This window comes from Lytechinus variegatus, chromosome 3 (genome assembly GCF_018143015.1).
Source record: "Lytechinus variegatus isolate NC3 chromosome 3, Lvar_3.0, whole genome shotgun sequence".
NCBI lineage: Eukaryota > Metazoa > Echinodermata > Echinoidea > Temnopleuroida > Toxopneustidae > Lytechinus > Lytechinus variegatus.
The window spans coordinates 27,098,298-27,108,584 of NC_054742.1; the positions used below are offsets into that span (position 1 = coordinate 27,098,298).

The 10,287-nt window shown below is 36.4% G+C and overlaps 1 protein-coding gene across 2 annotated transcripts in view; it reads right to left on the bottom strand.

Annotated features, from left to right (window-relative positions):
- The window catches only part of LOC121410654 (neurexin-4-like), a 60,988-nt gene extending 51,991 nt beyond the window's left edge, over window positions 1–8,997 (bottom strand). For both annotated transcript variants that reach the window (XM_041602884.1, XM_041602883.1), the window contains exon 1: window positions 8,864–8,997. In XM_041602884.1, the coding sequence (XP_041458818.1) occupies window positions 8,864–8,939 (76 nt within the window). In that variant the 5' untranslated portion in view covers window positions 8,940–8,997. The remainder of the gene's footprint in view (window positions 1–8,863) is intronic.
- Between the last annotated feature and the right edge of the window lie 1,290 nt (window positions 8,998–10,287).

Genomic DNA, 10,287 nt, shown 5'->3' on the forward strand with positions numbered 1-10,287 from the left:
AGACAACTCACTAGCAGGGTCAGTGATTAATATGAAACACATAATAATTCAGACCTTCATTTTTGAGGAGCGCGATCGCGCTGGCGCTCCTACCACACTCCTAAAACAAAATAAGGAGCAAAGACTCACGCTCCTAAAAAAAAAATGGCTAATTTTTTTTTCAGGAGCACGATATTTTGTAAACGTATTGACCCAGGCTTAGTTTCAGCACAGATTAATTAATAGCTACATTGTACACAGCTATTGCATATACAATATTACAAAAAAAATCTACAATTTATCATACATGAATTGTATTGAATTGATTTGAGCTCCTCAAGGAGAGCGATTCTGAGCTCAATTGAGCTCCTCAAAAAAATAAGGAGAGCGATTTATTGAGCTCCACGAAATTATAAACGTGAAGGACTGATAATTACAGATCAAATACGAAGTTCACTAACAAATTGCTATAAATGTTACCTGCTTCATATACATGTACATACATTTAGGCCTTAAATCCACATTGCTCAAGAGTTGACATAAACAACATACCGGTACATTCTATGTTTACCATCTTTATCATATTGTGTACTAGTGGAGGCCTACATATTGAAGACTTTTGAAAAGTTACTTGGAATTATCTTCTGCATCATGTATACAAATTTAAATATATATAGTCCTATACAGTATATTTTTGGAGGAATGCAAAATTTATCGAAATATGATTGAACTACATAAAATTCAATCTACGTCATCAGTATTGAATTTTGATGGTTTGTCGTATCATGTCAGGTTAATTCTCATTTTTTTCTTGTTTTCTGTGCGGTAATTTTAAATCCACTGAGTTCATTTGATGTCAAAATACATCTATCCAAGAATATGACACTTTATTTTACATACAAAGTGATGCGGATTAGAGTGTTTCATTTTAATATCACCTCGGAAACAGCTTGAAATGGATACTTGCTGCAATCTACATACTGGTAGTCTGGTCTGATGGCGTCAAAAAGCAGGTTTATAAGAATGAAAGAATCAAATTACAGTCCGGATCATTTTTTGTTAGAAATGACACCCACTGTGTGATCACACTTCTACACCAGTATGCAATAAAGGCATCCATAATTCCGTATATGAGACTGAACTCCGTTAGACGAAGATGAAAAGGTAGCACTGAATAATGCGAGTGACTCCATGAATTATTACTTCTTGCTTGCAGCTGGCAGGATCTTGCACTTTAAGGAGTGTCACCTTGGAGTGGATCCTGAGGAGCTCATAACTCCAGGGAGACAAAGGGTAGATGATGGTGATTTACAAGTTTAATAGCCAGAGTCTTCACCATCTCAGAGGAGGTGATGATCACTTCTGGCAGGAGGCTTCTCCAAACAGATTAAAAATAGAAAATGATGTTTCAATAATTTGCTGGCGAGTGGCAAAATGCATCAAGGATGGGATCACTCATCACTACATGGGAATGTTCTGGGAGGACAAAGCCACATTCAATCAGAGCACAGACCTTGTACCCTACATACAAAATCTTAAAGGGAATACTGTACTTAGCATTTCAATAGGCATATAACTTGAATACATGTAGGCCTGTAGTCTGGGCCGAGAGTATGTGACATTTTATCCACTGAAGGTTATTTCATGAATGGCAATAAGTCCACAAATGAAGATTTCACAAAGTTCCCACAATGATAAGATAATTTTAAAAACAATGTTCCAATAATGATTATTGTAATTTATCCAGGTCAAATTATGCTTTGAGAATAGGACCAAACAAGTAGATACCCCAACAACATGTGTAACATACACTGCACAGGTACAATATGTACATGTAGCAGTAATGTAAGTCAATATTTGTTTTCAAGGTGTTTTACAATCTAGGAGGTGTTCATGATTGAGGTTCTGCTACATGTAGGAAGAGAAGACAGAATAAAATGATCAATTACTTCATCCAATTAATGAACAAGTAATTGATAAAGTTATTGTACATTATTTTCTCAGAATGTGCACACCTATTTATAATCAACAAGTAATTGATAAATTTATTGTACATTATTTTCTCAGAATGTGCACACCTTTCTCAGAAGTTCTGCACAAGGCCTCATTCTACATGTAGGGCCTACATCTAATTCCCCAGTCAGTGCATTGATATCCAACATGTAGAGGAAGAGCACTGCTGAGGACAACTCATTGTTCTGGTATGCCATAAAGCAGACTGTAAGCTCCCCCATACAAAATACCTTCACATAATAACACAGGTAATGAAAGGTTTCTCCATTCATACTGCTGCTCTATTGATGCAATGCTCATGATTCACCCATAATAAAGCAAAGAACCTACGGGGGAGGGGGGGGGGGGCACTCGACCAAAAAAGTGGTAGGGGTGTGCAGCGGGCGTGACAAAAAACGGGGGCCTTGGAGCGGACTTTTTGTAAAAAGGAGGGTCCTTGGAATGGGCTTCGGAACTACATGTTTGTAAAAAGGGGGGTCCTTGGAACGGATCGCCAGCGTGTGAGTGCGTATGCATCCCTATGGAACGGGCATGCATGCATGATGATGCAGCTAGCGCGGCCTCCGCTGGGTGCGCTCGCGCAGAGGCGATGGTCGGAGAGTGCTCTTCGGCCTCTTTTCATCAAAATTGCAGCTCATTGTAGGTGATCAATGCGACAGGAACGGCGTAAAGAAAAATATGCGAAGCTTTGGAGCGGATTTCTTTCCTCTTTTTCTCTCGATAAGAAGAAAATGCTATGCTTTGGAGCAGCTTTCTTTGTTCTGAAAATGCTATGCCTTGGAACGGAAATTTTAGTGTAAAAATGGGGGTCCCCTCAGCAGCACATACCCACTATGCATTATATACTGAGTGCCCCCCCCCCCCCCCGGAACCTTCAGTACAGGTCTATGTTACAATCACACATCAGACTTCTCCAGTGTGAAAGTGCTGAATACCATGTCTTTTCACAGGGTTTACAACTTCTTTGCAATGGATGCGAATGACAATTTCAAACTGCAAATTCAGATAAGTTTTACTTCAAATCTCTCATGTCCTAAAACAATTCTTGTGCAGTTCATGCAGAGTTCTCACAAAGTTTGTGTGAATGTCCTATGAATTGAAACCTGTTAATTTGAATTTTTCTTACAAAGTTATAAAGCAATACTCAGCTATCAAACGGTGTATGCATAAAACCTACTTTACTAATATCTCCCATAATTTGTCAATTTCACTTTTAGCTCTGGTCTGGGTCTTAAAAAAATGTGCCCGGGGGGGGGGCACCTTTATTGATGAGTGGATAACATGCACGACCATGGGGTCTCGAAAAGCTCCTCAAAAAAGTACATGTATTTTCCATATTCTGAAAATGCACCCCTTAACAAGTATTGGTGTGTGAAACCCTACCCTTAACAAGTACATGTACTGGAAACAAAATGATACTCTTGGCAAGTATTCCCTGAATTGAACCCCTAAACAAGTACAGCAATATCTTAATTGTTATGTCACAGGCATCAGTCGGTTTTACCTTTACCTATATCATTGGGTTTAGTACGGCTCCACCTCCCACACCTCGCGCAAATAGTACTTTAAACCAAAGCTCTAAACATATAGTATTAACTATTGGGGCAAGTTTATAAAACATTTTAGTCTTGATTTTTTATACCCTAAAAACATTTACATGCAAGTCTTGATTTTTTTTATACCATCGCAAAGTTGAACGTAAACACGTAGCTTTCCTAGTGAAATAAATACCGTTTTTCATTATTATAGTGTTTTTGACATCCTTATTTACGTACATTGTACATAACATGCCCTACAATGTATCTTGAAAAAGACTTCCTTTTTATATGATTTTTGGTCGTGAATGGTATCCCCTCATCAATGTAAGTGACCCCCCTGGGAGAATTTGGTAGACATTTTTTTTTTCATAAAACAAGAGTGTCGCTATAAATACGAGCAAATAATATGCCTGCCTGTAACGTGGAAATTAAGTTATTGGTCAAGCAAGAAAAGTGGAAGGTGCCGAATTCACCTTTGGCCTCCTGACCTAAAACTCTAAATATATCTTGGGATCCATGCTAGTATCATAACACACCAAATTATATGAGCCGAGATTAAGTTAAACAGAAGTTATCACGTTTACAAGGACTTCAGAACCTTGGGTAAGATGAAAACATGTCACTGTGACATTGACCTTTGACCTCTTTATCTCAAATTCATGCTAGTATCATACACACCAAATTATATGAGCCTTGGTTAAGTTAAACTGAAGTTATCGCGTTTACAAGGAAAAGTTAACGGGCGGACAGACAGACACCTAGCGTGATAATGGCGTATAAGAAATCTTTATACTCTATTGTGAGCTGTTGAGGGTACATGAAGGTTGAAAGATTTCCATAACCAAAATTTAAACAAGAAAAACTGAACTTTTGCACCATACCTTGTAACTCTGCATTTAAAATTCAAAAGACATGCATTGTATTTTGCAGCGATCTCTGATTCATTGTCAGACCCACAATAACATGTAAATTCTCAACAATAGTCTCACAAATTCTACACTTTACACAAGTAGATGACATGGAGTGATTTAGTAGGCCAACTGCTGAGGGCACCTCATCTGTGTTCAAATAACAATACACATGCAGTAAACAATTTCATAAATCTTTTTAGAAGCCTGTACATGTATTGTAGCTACATGTTTGTAATTCTATTGGTGGTACTTGTGGTGACACCTGCTTCACATGGTTTCAAATGTAACTCCATCAGTAAAGTGACAATTACATGCACATATATTGTAAATATTGGTGATCTAAAGATATGACACAAGTTAAAGCATGTAGTAGTAGGAGATTTGAATGATAGAATATAGAGATGTACAGTACATATTTATATCTTCAATTCATTCACACAACCATAATCTTGATTTACTCATAAAGCACAATACGTATGTAACGTAATAAGGGCATAAAAAACTAAAATGTTTTATAAAGGATGCACTTTTTGCCCTAACACTATGTTTACATTCTGATTTGAGCAAGATGTGGGAGTTGGGGTGGCCAGTAGTAAACCAAACAGGACATGGAGTAAAATTTACTCTGATAGATCACCCATTGTTCATAATACCAAGTATTGATTGTACAGTTTTAGCTTCCCTGCCACTACTACATGTAGAGGTCATTAACCTCTTTGTTAATTGAGGAAAGCTTATTGGAATCCAATAAAAGAATCTATGTTTCTACACGCATGCTGAGAAAGCCTCTTTAGTGAACAACCCTCAAAGTCAACTACATGTAAAATGAGACCTCTATTTCCATCGATGAAAGTGTACAGGATTGTAAAAATGATTTACATGCAAGCCCTACTAGCGATGTTACTCTCTTGCAGAAAGATATTTGAGGCTTTAATCACAAAAACTGGTGTAGTAGTAATTGACAGGGAAGGGAATTAACCTCCCGCAAGGATTAAAAAAAATATTTGTTTGTTCACTGAATTTCTTTTATTTTCAGTGGAATTTAACAAAGGCATTTGATTACAATGGCAACCAAAGTTTAATTGATCTCCAAATGAATGCAGATCTGAGGTATAAAGAAGAAATGTGCAGTATAGCGTATTTTAGTCTGGCTTGCTCACTCCCGGTACATTTTTATGAAGGGATTGAGAGTCAATACATACTTAACTAGGCAACTTTATAATTTGCCAAAATAGTAAAATATAGTCAATCCTCATCAATATTTGTCAGATGATCATAATGATTTTGAAGAGAATTTGTCATTATCTCTGTTTGAATTACATGTATGAATCATTGTATGTATCTCAGAAGAATTTCATTCTAAACGAAAAAGTCGCTAAGGCCAGCACATAACATGCCTGTCTGTGACATGGAAAATGGAGTTATTGGTCAAGCAAGAAAAGATGGTGGCGACTTCACCTTTGACCTTCTGACCTCAAAATCAATAGAATAGTAATACAGTATCATACACATCAAATTATATGAGCCTAGATTAAGTTAAAGGGGAAGTTCACCCTGAAGAAAACTTTGTTGTAAAAATAGCAGAAAAAATAGTAAAAAGTATTGGTGAAGGTTTGAGGAAAATCCGTTCAAAACTATAAAAAGTAAGAAAATTATTAGAATTAAAAGTTTTGGATTTGTGACGTCATAAACATGCAGCTGCCCCATGTGTTATGTAATATAAAATTGCACGAATTTCAAATTTTGTATGTTTCCTGATGACCTAATTTTGTTTTCTATGCATGATCGAGTGTGAAATGATTTGTATATTGATATACAAAAGGTACAGTGAAAACAATTTTCAATTTTCTGAGAAAATGACATTTCTTTGATTTTTTACCATTCGCTATGTATGAATGCTGCTCGCATATGACGTCACAAATCAAATAATTGAAATTCTACTAACTTTTTAGTTATTTGATGAATTTTTCTCAAACCTTCGGCAATATTTTTTATCATTTTTTCTGCTATTTTTACAATAAACTTTTTGTCAGTTATCACGTTTACAAGGACTGCAGAAGGGTAAGATGAAAATATGTCACTGTGACCATGAACTTCAACCTTTTGACCTACTAAAAATCAATAGGCTCCTGAGATCCATGCTAGTGTCATACACACCAAATTATATGAGCCTAGTTTAAGTCAAACGGAAGTTATCGCGTTTACAAGGAAAAATTAACGGGCGGACACTCGGACAGACGAGCGGAGACAGAGCGTTATACTATAATACGTCCTGTCTAAGACGGGGGTATAAAAAATATGTAAATACATACAGTAGTGGCCAAAATCAAATGCCACACAAAGTCTAAACAATTCTGAACAATATTCACAGTTGCTGAAGTTAATTTTGATATTAATGCGTCAAAAGCTTTTATGAAGTTCCTATACATGAAGGTCTGCTCAAGGCATCTTTTGATATAAAATTTTAATTCATTAATTTCAACCATCAGGTATTGATTAATTAAAAGAATTGATTCACTATCGTTGTTCAGTTTAGAACATGTATTAAACATTAAAAATTCCATAACATTGGTGCATTTCAGGCCAAAACAGAATAATAATCTTTATTTTGGTACAGTTCTTACTATATATTTTTATGAAATAAAGACAAAAATCGATGAGACCCATCGGGGGGATTTTTGCTTTGTTAACCCCCTCATGGTGGCTGCATGATAGCGAGCCGTCTGTGTATGAGAAAAAAAAAAATGTTAAGACTCCTCAACACAGACGGCTGCCAGCTGTCTTTATCTACCCGTTACTGCCTAGCCTGGAGGCTTCTGGGGAGTAAGTCATTTTCTATACATAGATTTACTCCCCATGAAGCCTGGTACGGTAAAGCATTGGCACACACGCAGGCAAGTAGTTGGAGACAACAATGTTGCTCCAAAAAATTTGTTTAACTTGCTTATCACACAATTTTGTAAATGAAAAAGAAGTTAATTTCCCCCCATTAGGCATTTATAAAATTATTTTTACACCTAAATAATACAAACATTAAGAAAAATCATGTTAGCCAATTTGGTTAATGCAAGTATTTTACAATTCACGATATTCATCGGCCGATTAAAGTTGTTTTTTTTAAATTGGCACTGCTCGTCGTCATGATATCGTCGCCCTCTCTTATACGCGTCTTGTAACTAGGCCACAAAAAAAGACAGAAATATGGCGACAAGATCATCAGTGAGTACCTGCTCATCTTCTTACATGATTTTTCTTAATATTCGTATTATTTTTTGTGTAAAAATAATTTTATTAATGCGTAATGGGGGGAAATGAACTTCTTTCCCATTTACAAAATTGTGTGATAAGCAAGTTCAACAAATCAACTATTTTGGAGCAACATTGTTGTCTCCAAATACTTGCCTGCGTGTGTGCCAATGCCTTACCGTACCAGGCTTCATGGGGAGTAAGCCTACATATAGTAGATGACTTTTTGTATGGCCTGAAAACTGGACATTTCAAGCACTTTTGTAATTATACATAGGATGCATCAGTTATCATATTTAAACCTTTAAAACGAGTGCAAACTGCGAGCCTTAATTTTCTTAACACTGTCATGTCATGAAAAGGGGATCTTAAGTAGTTTGTTGTATAATCAATATTGAGACATACATAACTCGCCAATCAAAATGCGAGCGTGCAGTGCTAGCTGATATGTTTTTTTACAATCAGACCTGAAAAGGGATATTTTGAAAATTTTATGGAATGAAAATAAAAGGTACCTGATAAATCAAAATTTGCGAGCGTGCAGCGCAAATTTTAATATTCAGACAATAAAACTGACATTTTTACAGAGCACTTTTTAAAAATCAATTAGTAATCAGTAATCACACAAAATAATGAAAGTTCGATTTCCAAGATGAAATATACTTTGTATATTGACTTCCAAACTTGATATTTAAACTATGTAAAACACGTTATAGGCAATGCAAGCGCGAGCAAAAATTTTCGTGACATGAAAGATTCTTTATTTTCCAAATCTTCCCATCATCTTGTTTTAATTTTATTCACTCGTCGCGTCTTCCTCCTCTTCTATTTCTCCTCTTTTCCCTACCTTTTTAATTTTTTTCTTTTTTTTGCTCCGCCAATAGGGGGGGGGGGTCCCTCGGGCCCCCCTGGATCCACCTAGGCCTATATAATCCAAAGACAAAAAAGAAGGCTTCAAAATTTGTGTCCAGACACCCGACCCCCATTCAACCGCTCACTAACTCTCGGCCTGCCCGAAACTCCGGGCGCCAGCATCGTCGTTTATCCGCAAGTCACGTCGCGCGGCGTTCAATAAGAAATCAGTTCCATTTTTCTCTAATAAAGGGGTTAATCTAAATTCTCACTTCGGTTCCTCACTTGCATCATAAAATTGGGGTCATATCAGATCATACTTACCGGTGAGTTGAGCTTCTGTACAGCCAAGCAGTAAACAGGAAGTCAGAATACCAGCGATTGCTACCAACGGCGCCATGGTTTCGAAATGAACCTATCAAGCAAATGCCTAAATCGGATTCGCGTCCGACGCGACGTCAGCGTTCAACGCAATGCGGTACCGAACGGCCGTATTGCAATCATAAATCAAAGTTGCGTGTATTCATGATGGCGCTGCGCTGTTCATGCTACTAGTACACCAAGCTTCTTTTCTTCTGTTTTTCTGTTCTATTTTCGTTTCTTTTTCTTTCCTCTTTCCCTTATACCCCTTTATCCCCCCTCATTTTTTTTGTGTTTTCTTTTCTGATCTATATTTTACTTTTTCTCTGTCTTTTTTTCCTTGTTCTTTACCTCTTTTCTTGTCTTTTTTCTTTTCATTTTTTTTTCTGATTCCTCTTCTTTTTTTCTTCTTTTCTCTTTCTCTCTCTTTTCCTTTTCCCCCTTCTTTTTCAGTTTGTTTCTTTCTTTCTTTTATTTTTTTTTCTTCCTTTATTCTATTTTTTTCGTTATTTTCGTTGTTTTTCTTTGTCTTTTTATTTCTTCTTCTTTTTTTTTCTTCCTCTCCTTTTCGGAACTCTAACATAAGTAAGGCATATATAGCCAAAAAAGTGGCTTAGTTGAATTACAGTTTTGTTTGTTTTTACAAAGCTGGTTCAAACCCCAATCTTGTAACAAACTGATGTGCAACGTACATGTACCTCAGTAAAGCAAACACAACAATTGTAGTTATGAAATTATTTTAAAAGGGATGGTGAATGATATATGAGAATGGGAAAGAATAAACAAAATTGTGATATTGTGCTCATTCACTTAGCTGTCAGTATCATCAAGAAAAAACAGATTACAGCATTGACACGTTTGCAAGAAGGATTTTTAACTAAATTGCACATGTATACGGATGCATGGATAAAAATGGAGACAGAACTTTAGCCTATATTATGGGCACTTTTATGCACTGCCAGAGTAAGGGCTCTTAAAAAAACGGGGAACAAAAGGGATACGATGTAGGTCTGTCACAAAATTCGTTTTTTATTTTAAAAAAAAGTTTGCCGGTTACTTCGCTCGTTATGTATATGGCAATTTTACGAAAATGACTAACTAATCCACTCCCGGAATCCACTGTCTATCCAGTGATAAATGATTCCCTGGTCTGTCTACACATATGAAAAGTAAAGTGATGTAAACGTATATGGGCTGGAGCCAACTGTCTGCTGTGCAAACAATTTATCATTTAATGAAGCTAACTTGCTGAAGGTGATTCAATAGACAATTTTTTGAATATTTCTACAATTTCAGAATACTTAACTCTGCATTACTGTAAAGTATGACGAATGACCTCGAGTCAGTAGCATGAACGGTAGCAGTTTGATATGTTTCCTTGCATACCA